The sequence below is a fragment of the Xiphophorus maculatus genome, chromosome 12 (genome assembly GCF_002775205.1).
Source record: "Xiphophorus maculatus strain JP 163 A chromosome 12, X_maculatus-5.0-male, whole genome shotgun sequence".
Classification (NCBI taxonomy): Eukaryota; Metazoa; Chordata; class Actinopteri; order Cyprinodontiformes; family Poeciliidae; genus Xiphophorus; species Xiphophorus maculatus.
In genome coordinates, this window is record NC_036454.1 from 17,387,704 (window position 1) to 17,407,457 (window position 19,754).

Here is a 19,754-nt window from a genome sequence, read left to right on the forward strand (position 1 = left end):
TATTGTCATCCACAGGGGGCAAGATGATCCATGGTGTAATAATTTCCATAGATCGCTCAGGGCTCAGACAAACTTGTTGTTTTTGCTTTATAAATGTGGTCAGTTTAGTTATTTAGGCTCTCACTAACTCTTGGGTCTTTTTTATCTGTGTTTCCATCATCTATTTTTGATTAAACACACTTGAATTTATGAATTTTAGGGGAAAGTCATAATCAAGTTTTTCTTAACTTTCTAACACTTTAATAACGTTGCCAATGCAGTACTAATCTTTAACCAGCAGAGGGTGCAACTTCGCTTTTGTTTCACTGCTGACATTTTTATTTATTTATTTATTTTTTTACCTTTCCTCTGACTACGGGCCATAATCAGTTTCTGATGGATAAAAGAATGTGTAATCCTTTGATTCACTTTAAATCACAAAATTACATCTGGAGTTCATTCATACTGTAGGTGCACAAATGCATTAGGGGCTTTTATACATCCCCTCAGCTTATTTTGGGCTGATGGTGACTAATGCTGCTGATAAAATACATCTGCTAAAAGCCTAGGTTGATGGTGCAGAGGATGGCCCAGGCTTGCAGAATACTGTATCTCACTGTAGGCTGTGGACCTCTGCCAGCAAACACACAGGAGACTCTCTCTGTGTTACAAATGTAGGGGAGGATTCAGCATGAGCAGTAATGTAAAGCGGGAACACGGTTGGCTGGCTTGTTGCATTTTCTGCATCTGCAGAGGGTGTATTAATAAAACTGATGCAAAGCTGATCATCAGTGACCACATTGCTAACATCACATAAAAAATATGTATCTGATTAGTAGTGTAGAGGTCTAAAACACCATTCCTTAAGTGCTGGAGTTTACATGTCTGAACCTCTCTTTTTTTCACTGTTAATTTGCTTATTAATAAGCCAATTTAAAAACTGTACAGATAGTTCAAACATAGTGATCTTCAGTGTCATGAAAAGTTTTCTAAGGTCTTTCATCAGAGTTATGGTGTGTGAAAGAGATCCACCGTTCAATGTAAGATTTTTATTTAGATCTGAGCAATTTAGGAAACAAATGGAAAACCTAGCGGTATTTTTGTTCTTACTGCAGAAAGTATTATAACCTTTTGATTTTCTTCTTATAGAGTAATAGAACAATTTAACCAGTGAATATTAGCTGTTCAATTTCTCAGGCGTGTAGACAAATGTGTAGCCAGCCTGCAGCCAGAACTGTCACTCATTGGTTGCTAATTATCGTTTTAAAACAACTTTACTTTAATAACGGCTTTGTCTTCTCCAGACTGGACTACAGTAAAACTCTTCTAATCAGGATCTCCAGCATGGTTTGCAGAGACTTAATTCACTTAAAGCTCTGCAGCTAGGGCCAGGATGCGTGTGAAAATATTAACATATTGTGTAAATTCCTGATTCCTTTCACGGACTTCCTTTCTCTGCCAGATCTCCCTCCACACTCACCATGCATGGAGACACACACCTACCAATAAGAGCCCACTCCTCTGCTCCACTCAATCAAAACGCCTCTCCATGTCCAGAAAAAAGCTAAGCACCATGGGAGATGGGGCCTTCTGTGCTTTTCTCTCTTGTTTCTGGAATGCCACAATCCATAGTTTAAAAATGACACGTATCTGCAGAACCTTTGATTTTTGGATTAATTTCTTTCATATATGCTATAGTTCTGAGTTGCTTGTTTATATTCCCTATGGTTTCTTTTTTATGACTCAGATTTTTTTTTATGCTTTTAATTTTTTTAAATAAACACATTCAAATACTTGGTATTGTTGTTATGACCGGCTGTGCTCTTCTTAGTTTCCACACAATTACTGTTTTTTGTTACCTAAAATATTTCTCTACAGTTAATGTATTAGTTGTAGAAAATATTTGATTTATACTACTGCCAGTAAAAATCTGTATTAAAAAAAACAAGTGGGGTTGGGGCAGCATGTTTTTCTGTACTCCTGTTCTTTACTAAATTGACCGTGACTTGTGATAATCAAATGATGGAACATTTTGAATCTGTGTCTTTTGTTGTGTTACTGGCCCACACCAATTTGTATGCCACTCCCCTAAATACTGCAAAATACAATATATTCAGACAAATATTAGAAAATATTTATTAAATCCTTGAAAAGTCATGCAAAGGACAGAGGCACTTGACCAACTTATTCCAAGTCATCTGATTTAGAAATGAATTTAATTTATGGTTAGTATTCTTGTCAGATTTGCTCTTACTTTACTTGAATCAGTCTCACTTCTCTTAGTCTCAGGTTTGGATGGTCATATCTTTTATTCAAATATTATTAGCTTTATATTTGTACATTTTTCACATGCTACTCATTGCCTTCCCAGTTTATGTTTGTCTACTTTGGTGTCTTTGAAGACCAGTACAGACCCATTTATTAAGTTAGAATATTATTGGAAAGTTTATTTCAGTAACCTTGTTTACTAAGTGAAACACATTATATAGATTAACTACACACAGACTGATGTTTTCAAGCTTTTATTTTTTAACTATAATTTTCTGACATAATAAAAAACAAAACATTTAGAGTTAGAATATTATATCAAACCAACAAAAACAATTTAATACAGAAATGTTGTCTTAATGAACAATATTGTTAATGTCTGCTAAATGGTTATTTACAAAAACACTTTTAATCTGACATATGAACCTCATTAAAACACAATCTGATTTGCAGCAAATGACTATATCTTAGTTTAATCTTAGCTTAACTATCCCTGTGTTGCTTTGGTGCTCCCTGACACACTCTTCTTTTTTTGATGATCATGTCTTTAAAAGACTATAGTTTCACATCAGACGTCCTTTTTAGTTATACTTTACGTACAGAAATAATGTTTTGACAGTCACTGACAGCATTTTTTGACTTCTTGTATAGTTTTTGCCTCACACTTTTCTCCTCCATACCACTGCCTCGTCAGTTAAACTTTTTGAGTTTTCACTGAATGTGGCAGATTATCCACAGTGAGCTTCCATGTTTTGAATGGGCTGTCTGCCTTGTCTCTTTTCACTGAAGTAGGTTTCTGCGATTGTTTGTTGTGGCTCTGTCAGGTCCCAAACACTGTTTCTGGAGGAGCAGTAGAGCAGTTAATGTGCAGGCGGGTGCTGGCTATCACACTGAAGGGAGCTCAGGCAGTAGCTGTGCGTCTCTTTGTTCCCTTCAGCTCTCTACAACCTGTCTTTTCTAGTGCCAGGCAGGACCACCCGACAGGCTGTTCGTATAGGTTAGATAAACTTACGAAGACACCACCTGAAGAGGTGGTCTTAAACAAATCTCCACAATTTTTGAAATATGGCATTTCTGCTAAGTTATGGCCCTACAAATTTACCTTTAGTGCTTATATTTGACAAGCATTATAGGTCGCAAGCATTAAGTTTCACAAAACTTAATTACTTTTGTTGACTGTTAGCCTGTCACCAATAACACAAAGCTTGCTGAATCTTTTAAAGGGTAGAATATTCTGTAAAGTACTTTTTTGAACTTTATATATTATGTTCCCTCATTATTAACATAAATCTTCCATGGCAGTCATTCAGGTTTTTGTAAACTTTTGCTCATAGGAAGTGCGGCCTTTTTATCCTGCTTCCACCTGACAAGCACCCCTGGCCCACTCAACTTCTCCAGGCTAGTGGCAGCAGCAATAGCAAACACCTTGTGGAGCTGCAAGTCTGAGTTCATCATATAAACTACCTCCCAGTTCAGTGTTCCTAAGAACAGTTGTAAATGGTATCAAGGAAGAGCATTGTTGTGATGATGCCCTGAATGTGGAGTGTCAGAAAAAGCTTCTTAAAGAGACAAAGGCCCAATTTCAAGACACCAAATTACAAAGTTAGATTTTTTATAAGTTATTTTTGATATATTTCCCATACAGCATTTTTATAAGAACAGAATCCAACATAGTTACTTGATTGTGGTATGAAATATTACTATCTACCTGGAAAATATACCATACCCTCCTTCAAGGTTGTTGAGTGAAAGAAAACTGTGTTTATGTGAGATCACAAAAATATTTCTCTCTCTTCAAGATACTTAATCCACCTTGCCTGCTGGTGGTGGTCAGAAGGCCTGATGCACCAGTACATGATAGCCTGTCTGTGTGAAAATCCACCGTTGAACGCTGTGCATTTTCTCAGCTAGAGCAAAGCTTAATAAAACTGATAAAATGGTATTAACTGTGCAGCAGGTTCCTGCTGGTGATTCATTCTGACATATTCCCCAGGGGTTCAATATTGTGATGGATCTGTTGTCACGGAGCCGTCAGCACCATCAGTATTTGTGTTTGTTTGTGTTATAGCTGGGCCACATGAGCAAGTGATTTGTGTGGTAGCACTGCAGATAGAAAGCAATATCACCACTCTTATTTATTAGCATGCTGCAGTGTAGAGAAGCACATCTGATCAGCAGTGATGGTAGCGCTGATGGGAAAAAACTTAGCTAGCAAGTGTTTAAAGAAAGAAATGTTTCATGGAACATTATGAACTTTTTCTAATTTTTTATGTCTTGCCAACACTTTAATTTAGGGTTGTTCTACTCAGCATTATTTGTTGCCAACACCGGTCCAAGTAATTTAGGTTTTGACATTTTCATATACCTAGTCTCAGTCCAGTACTACAGTAAAGTAAAAATATATATGTAAATGCAGGAAATTTAATGCAATATCCCACTACATTTCATTTGTATTATATGGTCTTTATAATTACTGGAATTGTGCAACACTTGAGCCCTTTATCAATGACACTATTGTCAATATTACTGTCTGTTGTTTTTCTTAACTGTAAGAGATGTTTTATCTCTGCAGGAGTTTCTTCAGGTCTGACATTCACATGCATTATTAGTTGGCTCTGCGAACATGAGTTGAAAGGCCAGCCTGCACTCCTGACCTCAAACCTGTTTAACACTTGTGGAATGAATGAGGGTGTGCCGTTCATGCCAGACAGACCAACAAATCCAAATTTGGTTAACTTGTGATAAATGCTGTTGGAAAAATGGGATGCTATTCACAGCAGTGTGTGACAAAGCTGCTAACCATCCAGCAGTAGTTGTGGTTTCTCCCACATACAACTGACACTCATGTTAGCTACATGAATAACTTGCTAAATTGTCAATATGTCAAATTCTTTTTAATTTAAACCACCTAATCAATGACTCCAAACAGTAGTAGAATATTCTGACATTAAACAAGAGCATTTAGGAAGTTTTCTAATGGATGCAACCCAAATACTAAACTTTGTTGTTCAACTCAAAAATGGGTAATAAACTGGCTGTCTATTGATGTACTGTTACAGCAGAGAAACAATCGACTTTGCAAAGATTTCTTTATATTTGTGTTCAACTGAAATGTCAGGTAGACTTTTAAAATGTGGTTCAGATAATTATTTCAATAAATATTAGAAGTCACTGCAAGACCAAAGGAAAAAAATTAGTTGGAGAAATCAGAATAAAGACCAATTTTCCTTTTTTTATTTTATTAATGGGCACTCAGTAATTGAAAGAAAAGCAAGCCAGGTATAAAAATGTGAAAGAGTCTAAGCGCAATCACATCAGCAGCTTTATGACTCTAAGTATGTGTCAGCACATGTGATGGCATGTGTGCAGACCCTAGGTGTGTTAGTGCTTCTAAAGTGTCTTTGTAAACTATATGTGTGATGTATAGTGAGCCAGGCGAGAGAGATGTTAAAGGATTGTTTTTGCCTGTGCCAGCAGTTTCAGAGAGAGGAGGATGGAGGGAGAAAATGGGGAAGAAAAGGGTGGGGAGGAAGGCAAAGAGAGGAGGAGAGGCAGAGCAATACCAGTAAACAGGTGCCAACACCATTAGCACTCTTTTTACTGTGCACTTGTTTTTTGGGGGGACTTCATTATTAGAAATAGTAAATGTATATGTTTTTAACAATAACTCTTCTTCAAGAAACACTGTTTGTGTTTAGCTAAGAAAATATGATTTAGGGAAATAAATGAAGCACCACTTTTAATCAGTATTCCTGCTTTCCAACAGATGTGAAATCCACAGTAATTGCTCCCTGCCTCACTCTGAAAGAAACATGCAGACTGCACCAACAGCCTTGCACGGGCACCGATCCTGTCTGCTGCAGCGCCTGAACATTAGCGAGTGAGGTAGAGAGGTGGGGGGGAGGGCAGAAAGATAGTAGGGAGTAGACAAGTAGCAGACCCCCCATCCAATACCTAATACATGTCTAAGAATTTCTTTTTTATTTCCTAAATTATCCTGGTGTGCTTGCGTGTGTGTGTATGTGCATGACTGGCGGGGGCGATGACGGGATCCCTGCACTGCCCAGCGAGCGATCCTACACAGATGGACACACAGCAGGTCTATGAGATACTGGGAAATTAAATACAGGAAAAGGAAACAAAATCAATGCAGCATGAGAAGGGAGAGCTGACTTTGATTTAAAGCTGCTCCTGCTATTTGCCAACTGTCAGTTCATCCTTTTGCAATCTTTGTTGATGGGGAGGGTGGCAGGAGGATCGAAGCCATTTTACAGCATGTGGGGAAGAGATGCAGGGAAGGAAAGTAGCTATAAAAGAAGACAAACCTGTTTGTGCACTGTTATATACACTCTCTGTCTTTGGATTAGTGAAGGAGGGAGACCTGAGAGGGAAAAAACTGAGCACAGAAAGTGAGATAGGGAAGAGTGTGCAAAAGAGAGAGGGAGGGAGAGCAAGAGAGCTGCGCTGCAGTAGCATCCCACAGCAGACGGCTGAGGACCGCCGCTGTGTGTGTGTGACTGCACTGCTGAAGAGGAGGAGGAGGAGGAGGAGGAGGCAGAGGGTGAGCACGCTCACAGACTCTGCAGGGCCACAGAGGAACAACAGTCAGCAGCAGCGCTAGTGTTGGCCCGCATCAGGTAGGAGACCCGTCCCCTCCGCAAGTGCGTTGTAACAAGATCTGGACACGCCAACGCCGCAGATACCCGCACCAGCAGCAGCAGCAGCAACAGCAACACCACCAACATGGCACAAGCAGCCAAACATCTCCGCAAGAACAAGGATTTAGAAGCCCAGTTGGAGAAGGAAGAGAAAGAGAAGGAGGAGGAGAGGCTGAGAAAGAGGAGTCGCTCCCGGGATAAAAAGCGCAAGGTACTGGGACCCTTCACAGGTGGGGGGCAGGCAGGGGTGGGGTGACTGGGAGGGGTGGCTAGAAAGGTTGAGACAACCCTCCTGTTTTCTCTGTCATGCTATGTCAGGGGGTGCCAGGGCACACATGGGAACCCTGTTCAGAGTGTGTTTCCACTGTGTGTACACTGAAATACATGTATGTCCTGTGCATACAGACACGAGGAAATGGTAGCACACACTGCATGCTGTCCTACTCCTGACTGCTTTATCGACTGTCCTGTCTCAGCTGTCTCAGTACGTTTTCTACCCTCTTCTCTTTCTTTGTCTTCACAATGCAGTATGAATTATTCCTCCACCAGGACAGTAAGCTTGCTTGACTCTGCAACAGACCCTCTCTCTCTCAGTTTTTTTCTCCTCAGTGAGGAATTGTAATGACTGCAGAGCAATAACCTGCAGGCTTCTGTCTGACTGAGAAGTACCGGGCAGAGCAGAACAACTGGCAAGGTTCGTTATAGCAATAAACCCCCCCCCCCCACATCATCAGGTCTGCTTCATTCCTCTGGACGCTCGCTGCTTTTCACTGAAACTCATTAATGAAAATGAGTCATCCGCAGATTGTGTATTGGTGGTGAAACCGGTCGTCGGTAAACGAGTTCAGCCGTCCTGTGAGTGTGCTGTGTGCCAGGCTAGCTGTAAACCAATCTGACGCTGATGCAGGAGAGACAGCTTTATGAACAGAAACACAGCACAGCTTCTTCTTTCCCACAGGGGAGGCTGGGCTCAAAGGCAACTTTAAAGACTTTTCAGATGTATTTGAGCAAAATCTCTAAGTTAACAGAAAGTCAAAGAGAAAAATTATTAGGCAGTTGCACATAGATAGATTTCTGTTTCAGATTGATCTTTTTTTCTGTTTTTGATGGAAATTAATCAGCACAGTGACACACATGCCATCACTCTGACTTTTGTAAGCTGTTTAAGCTCCCATGGTCTTTTTTCTTCACCTCCTCCTATTCTTTAAAAGCCATACCTTATCAACCTTTTATTTCAGGAAGTGAATGTAGAGATGACTGTGTGTGTGCATATTGCTTGTGTGAGAAAGTGCAGTCTGAGCCTATCTGGAAGATGAAGTTCAAGAAGGGAAAGCCTGCTGCTCTTACAGTGTGAATGAGGATGTGATGGGAGTGCTGTAGAGGGTGCAAAGGCAGTTCAACTTTGACTTAAAGGGTCTGGTATTCGATTTGAACATCTCTTATCTCTTACACAACCATGCAGCTTCAATCTGGGAAAAGCTCTCCCTCCTTCAGCTCTTCTTCATAACCTCTCCTTCTCTCCTCTCCTTCCTTTTTTTAACACTGGCTTGTAGCCATTAATGTTTTTTAGAGCAGATCTTAATACTGGAGGGATTCTTTCTGTCACTCATTGTTTCCTTCCTGATGCCTTCAGCTCTTTCTCCAGGCAGTAATTCACACTTTGCCCGGCTGTCGAAAAACTAAAGTCTACATTCACACCTGTTTTCTTAGGAAGGTTGGTGAATAGCAGTGATCCCCTCTTTATGAATGTCCCTGTCAACAGATTTCCAGTAGTGGCTAGAATAAAACTGTACTTGTGACAGACACTTTTAAACGTTTTAAACTTTTAAATGTCTTGTGTTTTTTGTCAATTTATCTCTGTGGAATATGATGTAATTGCAGGTAAACACCAGAACTTAATCCTTGTTTTCACATTAAAAGATATCAGCAAAAATGTTTTTTCTAAGTGAAGAAAAAGTCTTTAATAGCCAGTCTCTATTTGGCTGAATAACTCCAGAGACCTTATATCTACCAGTCTCTGACCTCAGTGTGAGGAAGGTTTGCCCCGCTCTTCACTTTCAGCTGGAAGATGTTTGAGGGGTTTCCTGCATGTGAAGGCAGGTTGAAATCTTCCCACTGAAACTGAATTATATCAAGATCCGGGCTTTGATTCTGCTTCTCTGTGACTTTCCATGGTCTTAGTTCTTATTTTTTGGATAATCGACATCTTCATGGTCGAGTTCGGCTTGAAGTCTTTTTCTGTTTTTCTCAAGTATTCTGTGATACCTGGTCAAATGTATGGTGGGTTTTATGATGCTGAGCTGGTCGGGTCCTGCTTCAGCAAAGCATGCCAAATAATGACACTTTTGCCTCCATGCTTCATTGTTGGCATGATATTTTTTTCCTTGGATGATGTGATTGGTTTACATCAAACATATATTTGGTTTTGGTGTCCACATAATTCAAGTTTCTGCCTAAATCTCTGGCAAATTGTCTGTTTTTCAGTGAACAAACTCCTTGTACACCTGTAAATGAAAAGGAAATTTTAGGGCTTTGGAGTCTGCTTGTAGCATCTTTTACTCTGCTCTCTGCTTGGCTATTCAAGATTTGCTTGGAGAGCCAAACCTCGGCTTGAATTTACTCCTCCTGAAATCAATTTTTTGGTAACAGGACAACCAATTTTTAATCCTTCTAATATCTCTATTATTCCTTTACCAGACTCAGAAGCTGCTACAGTTTTTCTTTTCGAAGCCCCAGATTGCTCCCTCAGTCTTTCCACGTTGTTTACTTTACCATTCAGGAGCATAACAATCTAAACATCTAAGGTTTAAACAAGGTAAGCCTCCAAAATGCAGAGTGATTTGCCTGTGTAATTTTTTGACCTTTCAGTTGTGGCAAATTTCCTTTAGGTTAAGTCAGGGGCAACGATTGTCTATAATTATCCTAGTGCGGCTTTAAAAGTCAAAGGCCTAATTTATTTTCAATCAATTTCTTTTAATTTTTGAAGATGCAATTTTTCACTCCTCTCTGCATGAGGTAAAAATGAGTTGGTGTTTCTGATGACTGTGTGGAGCTTGTGAGCACATAAATCTTCATCTACAGATGAATGAAAACAACAATTCCTCATCAATGGGTGAAAGTTGCGTTTTAATTAGCTCCACGGTGTTGTGGCATTGTACAGCGCAGGTCAACTGCTGAGTGGTGGATAATGTTGTCCTCAAATTACTTTTATTGATGAGTTTGCTCCTCTTGCAAAATGAGCATTGTCAGGATGCGAACAACGCCTATATTGTCCTGGTCAGCACCCATTTTCACCTCTTTTATGTGCTTTTGTGTCCAACAGCTTTGATGTGTCAGGGATTACCTCGTGACAGCAGCCATGAAGTTGTGCTTTGCTGCGATCTTTGTCTTAAGTCAGCATGAGGGACAAAAATAGGAAAAACTTAATACCTGCAGGTTTTAGTACATTTTTTCCAGAGTGTAAAAAACAGCTTAGAGACTCTTACATGATCATAGGACACGTTGAGTTTGAAATATTTTCTACATCTGTTACATTGTGAGTTCAGCATATATATATATTTTGACTTACATTTTGTAGATCATGATCTAAAGTGTAGTTGATAGTTTTCAGATTCACCTTCTGTCTGTTCTTACCAGGAAACTAGTGATCTGGTTTTATTTCTTTTATGGCAAAGTTTTGACCAAAACATTGAACTTTAATATTACATAATCATTCTCTCGTCATCTTTTCCTGATATAGGTAAAAAAAAATTTAACTTGTCCACACTGATTGCATCACCACCTTATTACATTACAGTCTTAAAAACTAAGAAACAGTCTAGATTAGGATCACTGTGCAGTTTGTCAAATTGCTGAAAAATTGTATTTTATTAAACCATTTTCCCTTTCCTGTTTTTTAGAAAAAGAATTTGTATTTAAAAACAAGTTTTAGTATTTCATTATATTCTTATTAGATCTAGACAATAATAAGTCACATTTTTCTTTATTGACCATGCCATAGCTGTAGCTGTAGGGAGACGATATATACAAGGTTTCACATGTAGAAGGAAGGAAAAGTATAAACCTTGTGATTTTTAGACCATAAATGTCTTGAGAAAGCAGTTGCAAGGTGTCCTTACAATCTTTTTGATAAATGTTTGCAGTTACATAAAACCTGACTAATTTTATTATGTTAACTATTAACAGCAAACGTTTGTATTTATTAAAAATAGGTGGAAAATTAACCAAAAATCTATAAATGTACAACAGTTTGTAAAGGATAAATGGACCCATATTTAATTGCCTAAATATTGTTGACACATAGTTCAATCAATTTAAACTTCCAGAGAATGTATTTTATGAACTTATTACACTGAACTAAGCATTTTAAAAAATTTTGAGACTGAATGAAATGCTGCAATAGAAAGGCCAGCCTTTCTGTTTACACTGGATTCTTTGGCTGCTCAAGTGCAAAGAAGCATTGTGGCCTATCAGTAGTGCTTACTCTGAAACTCATCAATACAATAAGTCTGCTCAGGATGCACTGCGCTGCTTTGTTGGCATATTTGTCTGGCAGTATGTTGGCTGTAAATGCACAGCAGCCCATCAGGCACCTTAGCGGTAAAAATGAGCTGCACTGGTGCAGAATGCCACGGCTCAAAAGGCTGTTAGTGAACACTGCAAAGTTAGACAGCACTGTCTCATAGCTCTGCCCTCAACCTGTCTTCATGTAAACCAGACGAGGCTGGAGCAGATCAGCATTCCAACAACGTCTCCGTCTGCCCTCCAAAATGTATCTCCTACCTTCCACGCCTCAACAGCAAGCGGAGCTGTCGATCAACTTAATGTCTTGCTGTCTATAACAGATTTGTGCTGAGGTGTTTTGCCGTGTATTTATGTGACTTTGTGTTTTCAGGTTTGTTGGAGTGGATTAGAAACATAGTGTCTTAACAGCATCAAAGCCAGCAGCTTCACGGTGTCTGCAGATCAGTCCTGCTTATCTGTACCACAGTTACGGTCATCAGAGTGAATAATTTATCTAAATGTCCTTTATGACCTCATGTGTAATCATAACCCTGAAGTAAGCATGGGGAGCTACAAGATTCCTTTGGTATGATAACCTTGAGTTAAAAGTATAGTGCTATGGTATTTACACAAAAATGTAATAAATATGCACATCATGGTTTGTTTGCGTTTTGCTACAACCAAAAGACAAAATTTATTATTGATATTTTCATGTTATAACTGCTGATTAGTAGCACCAGTTATAACATTTATTTAGGGTCATTTTGACTCTGATGCATAAAGTTAGGATGCTGGTTCATGCAATACCTTTTTGGCCTGGGCTAAGGGTTGACTTTCTGTTTTTTAAGAGTAACATAACCTGATGTTAGCTGGCTAGATATGCTAGCCATAGCTTGTCTGCTTGATGTTTGAAGCAGCCTTAATAGGACTGAGTTAAACTCATTTAGTTTCCCCACTGTGTGTTATTTACAAGAAATATTTACAAGTAGCTGAATTTTTTTTAGGTCTTGTAATGAAAATGTTGGCTGCTGCTTTCAACCAGATGCAGCCATAGATGGTTTTTAAAACCTCTGCACGTCTTTATTCTATTAACCTCTCCATGCCAATAATCAGCTTAGTTTCTCCATCTACAGCTTTTATTTCTAGAGCTAGTTAGCCGTGGAGAGCTAATGAATGTCTGCATCAGTTTCTGTTTTAAATAATGTCACTTTACTTTAAAGTAAATATGTCCAAATTAGAAAAGCTTTGATATTCTTCTTTAGAATATATATTGTGGCATATTAAGAAAATCAGTTATTCTTGAACAAAATAATTTGTATGCCTAAATGTTTCAGAAAAGCAAGAATTTGAAAATAACAGCTTGCCATTTTGTTTCAAGATACCCAAGAATGTGGATAAACTTTTTGTAAAATATTTAACATAATTTCTATTGTATAACTTTGAAAATCAGCATACAACAAACAAAATAGCCACAATTTCCTCAAATATTTGATTAGTTTTCAGGAGTTTATTGGTAATTTAAAATTTTTTAGACTGTCTTTGCTTTGAGTTTAGCATGTCAACACAATTTAAACTTACCTGTGCTTGTGTTGTAAATGTCATAATTCTTTCCTTTTTGCAATTATTGAAGGATCATCTTAATGTTCTGATACCTGTTAACTGTTTCTATGTCAAATAAGATTTTATATTTCATCTCAAGTTTTCTAAATTTAATTTCAAAAGCTAGAAGAAAATACATTTTTATTTGTATTTTTCTTCCCAAAGGAATATGGCATAAAATGTACACATGGCTTATAGTTAATAAAAACATTAGAAAAGCTTTGATATTCTTCTTTAAAGTTAGACAGATCAAAATATTGTCAATACTGGCTGGAGATTAAGATTAAATTGCTCATTGGCAATGCTTAACTTTTAAAGAAAATGGGAAAGAAGCTGATTTACCATTTAATTTCTTTACATTAATATGCTTCTCAAAATGTGAAGCTATTTTTAAACCCCTGAGTAAATATTGACTTTGTGCTCTGAATGAGAAATTAGAGAGATTTTCTGTTTTTCAGAAGTAGCTGTGGTACTGTGCTTAATCGTGTCTGTATAAAGTGCTGGGTAAGCAGCATCAAGCTGATCCATGGCTTCCTTTTGTTCCCAGAACTCCTTGTACTGACTTCTCTCGCTGTTGGATGCATCGCCTTAAGGTTATGGTTTAGTTAAGCTTTTCATCACGTTGGTTGATTAGCTGCTTTCTAATGCATCAAATCTGCTGTCACTGTTTTGGTGACTGTGGGAGCCACTCAATAACAAAGAGCGTCTCATTTGGTTGACATAATTGTGGCCTAATAAAATGGACCATAAGCAGAAGAAGATGCAATAATCGGATGTGCAGTAACGTTTTTTGGAAAGCCTCTTTATAAAAATGTATTGAGTGAAAAAATATCAACTTGGCTCAGTGAAGAAAAGTAACTTTAGCCCTTAAACCTGACAAGGCGTTGAACCATACGTCATGTCATTGACACACTCTTCTTTGTAAAATTAGTATAAATCAAACTTATTTGGTGTTTTTTAATCTGTTTTAGATTAGAAACAGATTAACATACAATCAGAATCAGATTTAAGTCTTGAGTTTGACTGCACTTGATAAGGTCATGAACTGATAGTTGGGCATTTTTCATCAGGATTTTCTGTTGTTCCATCAACAGCAGCAAGTTGTCAATGTCTTGAAGCTTAAATGTTTAATCAAATTATTAGTAAAATAAAGATGTTTTGGGGAAATGCGAGACCTGCCTTTGTTTACATTTTAGTAACACTAATACTAGCCTTGTATCGCTCACATTTAGCTACTTTTATCAACTATCTTGTTGAATCATAATCTGTGACCTCTGATCCTGGATGAGTTATCATTGAGTATTTTTTGTAAATCTCCATTGTTTATTAGTTTGATTTGAAATAATTATCTTGGCAATGGGGTAAATACTATTTTCACAGCACTTTATTGTAAAGTCTTATGAACTCCTAATTATCTGATCATGTTTTTGACTGGATTTTTTATTTTTGCTCCAAACTTGGCTGTTTCCGTCTGATTTCTCTAACTAAAACATGCTGACTGTTGAAGTTTTTTGTGCCATTTGTTTCTGTGAGGAAACATACGCATTAAAAAGCTGGGGGATTAACAACTTCAGATATTTTTAAAGCAGGCCATCTTGCACAAACAGTGAAGGAAATCCTCTTTTTCTACATTTATTTGAGACTCAAGCTTCGTTTATGAACAGTCAGTTATCGGATCTCTAACTAAGCTGCTGATTTCATTCAGCTTTTGGATTTATTTTTGCAATATAGCCTTGTTTTTGATTGAGGATCTGTTTTTATTGTAGCATGTAAATTAAACTGAGCGACAGACAGGTAAGAAAGTTGTATAATAAAATATATGAAACCAGCAATAACTGGTTAGCTCTGCTGCTTGAATCAGCAGAAACAAACACTTTGTTCTTTACTATCTAAACACAGCTGTGTACAAATTTGTTGGCACCAGTGGTAAAGGTATGCTTAAAGCCTTCAAATATATTGTTTTATTGAAACGGTGTAAATTCACTCTGAAAACAAATTCAACCATAAAGCTGATTTAACTTATAAAATGTGTGTGTGTGTGTGTGGGGGGGGGCTGTTTAACACAATTACCAGTGCAGCACTTTTCTGCAGCCCTTCTGTCACACTTTGTACATTGTCATTTTGCCAGAAGAACAGCTTCTGCTCTAATATTTCACATATTTCACATGGATCATAAAGACAGCGGGACCAGAGGTCTGGGGACTGAGCTGGTCTTGGAGGAAGACCTCAGGTCTGATTAATCATTTCCTTTGTGATATGGGAATATACGGTATGTTTGACATTTAGACTTCTGAAAGGCCTATTGACCACAGATTTCCAGTTTTCTGAGTTTACCAGAATTTTACTTAAAATCTGATTTTAAAGAATTATTATGCTGTGCACTATTTCAATGTTACTAAGACCTTTAGAAGCAAAACAGGCACAAAAAGTCAGAGAAAATTCATCTGACCGAAGCAGATCATACTAAACTCCTTGGAGTTTAACAGACTACACACGTTTACATCCATTCATAGTACAGCAGAACATTTTTTTACGGTATTACTCACAACCAGTAGATTTTATAGATGGTCCCTCATAGTTGAGATGTTTGATGCAGTTCTCTTATAGTGAGCATTGGAATTTTTTTTTTTACTTTCCTGCTCAATGTGTGGTGGCAATAATAAACATCTGTTATTATTTCTGCTTCGTGTTGTGAAAGTTTCGACCTTCTGTTTGACACAGATAGTTTTTGGGTCCAGAAACTGTTCTGTTAGAGGGATTCTAAATTCAGGTTAGAATTAGTTTTTTTAAAATTGCGTTGTAGTTGGAGTTAAAAGAATAAATCAAATCTTCATGTATGTTAGCTACAGTGTGTTTACATCTCGACTTATCACCAGTTTTACCAACCTGCAGTCTATATATCCCTCCTCTCTTTGCGCAGCCTTCACTCATTTCTCTGAGTCTAATAAATCCCATATCATGTATGCCTTCAGGGGACTGTGGTCCTGTACAGCCTCCATGACAGATGATTTTGTAGGTCTAGCTGAGGCTCTCACTCGTGTTGAAGGTACCTGCGACAAAGTTTTACTGAGTCTGGCTCTTGGAGCCATAGTGAAAAGCTGCAACCTGCTCTGCTTTAATTAAAGTGTGTATAAAAAGCACATGTGGGGCCAGTTAGAGGTCCTCCATCCTCAGTACTTCTGTTTGGACGAACACAAACTCAATTTATGAGGTAGCAGAGAATAATAGCTTTAAATCAAATGTCTTAGAAAATCCAATAATCAGAAAAAGTCCCTACTCCCACAAGTGGTAGCCTTCTGTTTTAAAAGAGAAACAAGAAATAACATCAAATATTCACAAGGCAGCCTCTCTCTGCAGAGCTGAGGCTTCCCTAAAACTGTGAATCCTCAAGATATTTTTAAATGCACGCTCAAAGCTCCCCACCACAGTTTTCACCTTACTGCAGCAATTCACTCTCCAAGTCCGAAGCCACATTCATCTTCACCTGCTTGTTATGTCCTCATAACGCCTTAATGAATGAAAAAAAAAATGATGCATCATTTTGATAATGCTGAAAAGCCTGGGGATCTCTGTTTATTGTTGTGCTTCCTGGCTGGTGATTCTCATTAAAGCTGAATTCACAAAACGTGCATCACTGCAGCACTCAAAGAACAAACAGAGGTTTGCGTTCAGGAATTAAGATTTGCAGCATCGGTGTGAGCTTGCTCTCACACAACTACAACTGATGTGTCATTATTGAAAGGGGCTTCCTTAGATTTTCCCTCCCTCCCTTCCTTTGCTCCATCTTCTCCCCTCATCCCTCTCCTCCCTCCGTCTGTCTCTCCTTGGCCGATTGTGCTAATCTCTTTTTCCAATTGTTATTCTGGTAGTGCAGCTGTTACATAACTGCCTGAAACAAGAATTGAGAGATCGGGGTTATTGAAATGGATCCTCATCACATCTATACAAAAAGAGGAAAAGAAGGAGAAAGAATGAGATGATATGTTCTGAGAGGAGGAATTTGATACGTCCTCTCCGGACAGCTTGTTGGGAAAAAACTTGGTGTTTGGTGTCTGTTATCCAGCCCGAGCTCTTTCCCTTTATGCTCCTTGTGGCTGATGAGGGTGGAAAGGACAGGAGGTGAGGCAGCGAGCTCAGTGCAGTTTGATGTCCAGGTACTCTGAGCCCTGCGTTGAAATCCTCAGACTCTTGGGTTAATAGAACAGAGCTAGAACATCTGCAATGGGCTGTCTACCATTTACGGTATTGATCTGCTCTGCTTTGCCTGGTAGAAAACAACTTCATCCGTCTTGTGTGCTCTGCTTTAAGCAATATATATGGGTGCTATAACTTGATGCATCTATAGTTTCTTTTTACTGGTTCAGAACAACTACCGAATTTATGCTCTTGTGGACTCAGGTCCACAAGAGCATAAATGCCACTGATCTCTCTAATGGCACCACAGTGAAGGTCTCATTATATTTAGAGGGATTGTGATGGAACGTAATTTCTGGCCTCTATGTTTAGCTCCAAGCCCAAGCTGTTACACATTTGTGTATTCAAGGCAAGCCTGCCAACATAGGACCATTTGGTGTGTGTGTGGGAAGCACCTTATGTGTTAGCGATAGCGTGCAGGTGTTTGGTGTGAAGGAATCCTACTCAAAGGAAGAGATACAGAGTAGTAAAGGAAAAGCAAAACAGTAAAATGTTACACTTTGCAAATGTAGTGGTATCACAACTACAAGCTTTAATGTGATTTGTTGAGATTTTATTTGAAAGACCAACATAAAATAGTGCTTACTGCAATTGTGAAGCATGGTTTTTGACACGCATCCTGCTAAAAGGTGGAGCGTCTCTATAGAGTGAAATCTTTTGGTTTTTAGAAGTATCCAGTGTTATCCTAATCCATCTCCAGAGTGATATGCTGTGTTAACTTTCTTTAGCACAGTGTCTTCATGATACAAGTTACGTTTTGGTTTCATCTAAACAAAGCAGCTTCTTGTGTGTGACGTGCAGCAAGATGCAAACAGGACTGGTCATGTCTTTCTTTTTGCCATTCTTCCAAAGTAGCCAAATTATGCTGCTTTAAACTCTCAAATTTCCCCATGACCTGTCTGCTGTGATCTTTGGTCTTCATGATCCTGTTTCTTCCCTAATAATCTAACCTCTAAAGAATTACAAAACAGCTGGACACATATCAGGATTCACATATGCACAGGTACGCCCTGTTGACTTGATGTCTGACAGCGGCTTTTGACCCTGCATTTTATTTGGGCTGTCAGAGTAAAGGAAGAGTATTACACACATTTCATTCAAAATAAATAAAACATCATAAAACATTTTCTATACACTTCAGTTATGCACTACTTTGAGTTAGTCTATCACATAAGATCCGGATGAAAATAAGTATATTAATTTTGTGCAGTCCACACAAAACCTAAACAAAGTCCAGTTTTTAATGTATTTTTAGGGTTAGCTGGACTGCTCAGAGGTTGGAGGCTTGTTACTCTCCTGAATGCAGGTACAAATCTGACACTTTAAAGGCAATGAGCAGTAAGTTACAAAAGCTGTTTGGTTGTGTGTGACATATTACTTTATGACAAATCCTAACAGAGTGCAGATTTCTTGAATCATCTAATCCTTATGTCACAGTGCTGTGGAATTACAGACCAGTTAGTAAAAGCTTAATAATTTGTAAACCCCCTCGTCTCAGAAATGTCACCATCTTTTCCCATGACATAAAGCTGGTATCACTTGTTAAAACATGTTTCACATCATCTGCTGAAAATATTGCAGTGCATCAAAAGGCTATTTTAGACAGACAGATTTTCTAATTCCTTAACCAGAAACTAATATACTATGATTAAATGAAATAAAGGTCAAAAACAAATGACAAAGTCATATGTTGCGTTGCATGAACCCATGAAGTTATCAACTTCTCTTGGCTGCAAGGTTTTGTTTTATGTTTTTGAATTACAAAGGTGTCATAGTAAAGACTTTCTGTGTTTGTAAGGGGAAAGATAGTGGGAATGTATTCAGAAAGACTGGGTGAAAGCATGTAACCTTTGGAATTGCTCCAGAAGGTTTTTAACGGCCTTGACGAGACACCATTCATCTGTGAATACGGTGTCATTTTATTTCAAAATGATAGGTCTCTCTATTTTCTTTACTCTTCTTTACTATAATGCACTTTTGGTAACTTACATTTTATTTGGAGTATAGCAGCTGGCAATTGCACTTCCACAACTGCTTTCCTTGACTGTGGCTTCTTACCAGCTTCATTCTTTACTGTCCCCTGCAGGTTTCCCTGCTATCTAGAGTGACAGGGCCAGCACTGACCTGCCTATGTTTAACGCCATTCAGTCTTTTTGCTTCTTGGTGAACTCGTTTGTTCATTGGAGAGAGACACGTGGCTTGTCTTGTGGGAAAGGATTTACAAGCTAGCTGGGAGGATAGCAGTGTCGCCCAACGTCTAATTGGCTGACCTCGGAGATTTTCCCTGAGCAGATGCTGCACCTCCAGTGCCCATCTCCTTCCCTTGTTCTCTTTCTCCCCCCTGCTGGAGTTCATTTCTTCAACCCTCCCATAATCAATTCTCCTGCTTCAACACAGACAACCCTCTTCCTTCTCTCTGCTGCAGTCACTTGAGGCACATTGCAACACTGCAAGATCATGGTCTGTTAACACTTCCCTCTCTCTCTCTCTTTTTCTCTGAGTTTGAGTTGAACACCATAGACTCCCATTTAAAGAGATTAAATGAGCAACAAT

At 38.5% G+C, this 19,754-nt stretch overlaps 1 protein-coding gene across 9 annotated transcripts in view; it reads left to right on the top strand.

Annotated features, from left to right (window-relative positions):
• The first annotated feature begins 6,781 nt into the window (after positions 1-6,781).
• Positions 6,782-19,754, top strand: part of LOC102236976 (ankyrin-1-like) — a 100,496-nt gene continuing 87,523 nt past the window's right edge. For 6 of the 9 annotated variants that reach the window (XM_014468989.2, XM_023343549.1, XM_023343554.1 and 3 more), the window contains exon 1: positions 6,782-7,116. In XM_014468989.2, coding sequence (XP_014324475.1) covers positions 6,991-7,116 — 126 coding nt within the window. In that variant the 5' untranslated portion in view covers positions 6,782-6,990. The remainder of the gene's footprint in view (positions 7,117-19,754) is intronic. The other 3 variants (XM_023343559.1, XM_023343552.1, XM_023343562.1) reach the window with 1 other exon arrangement.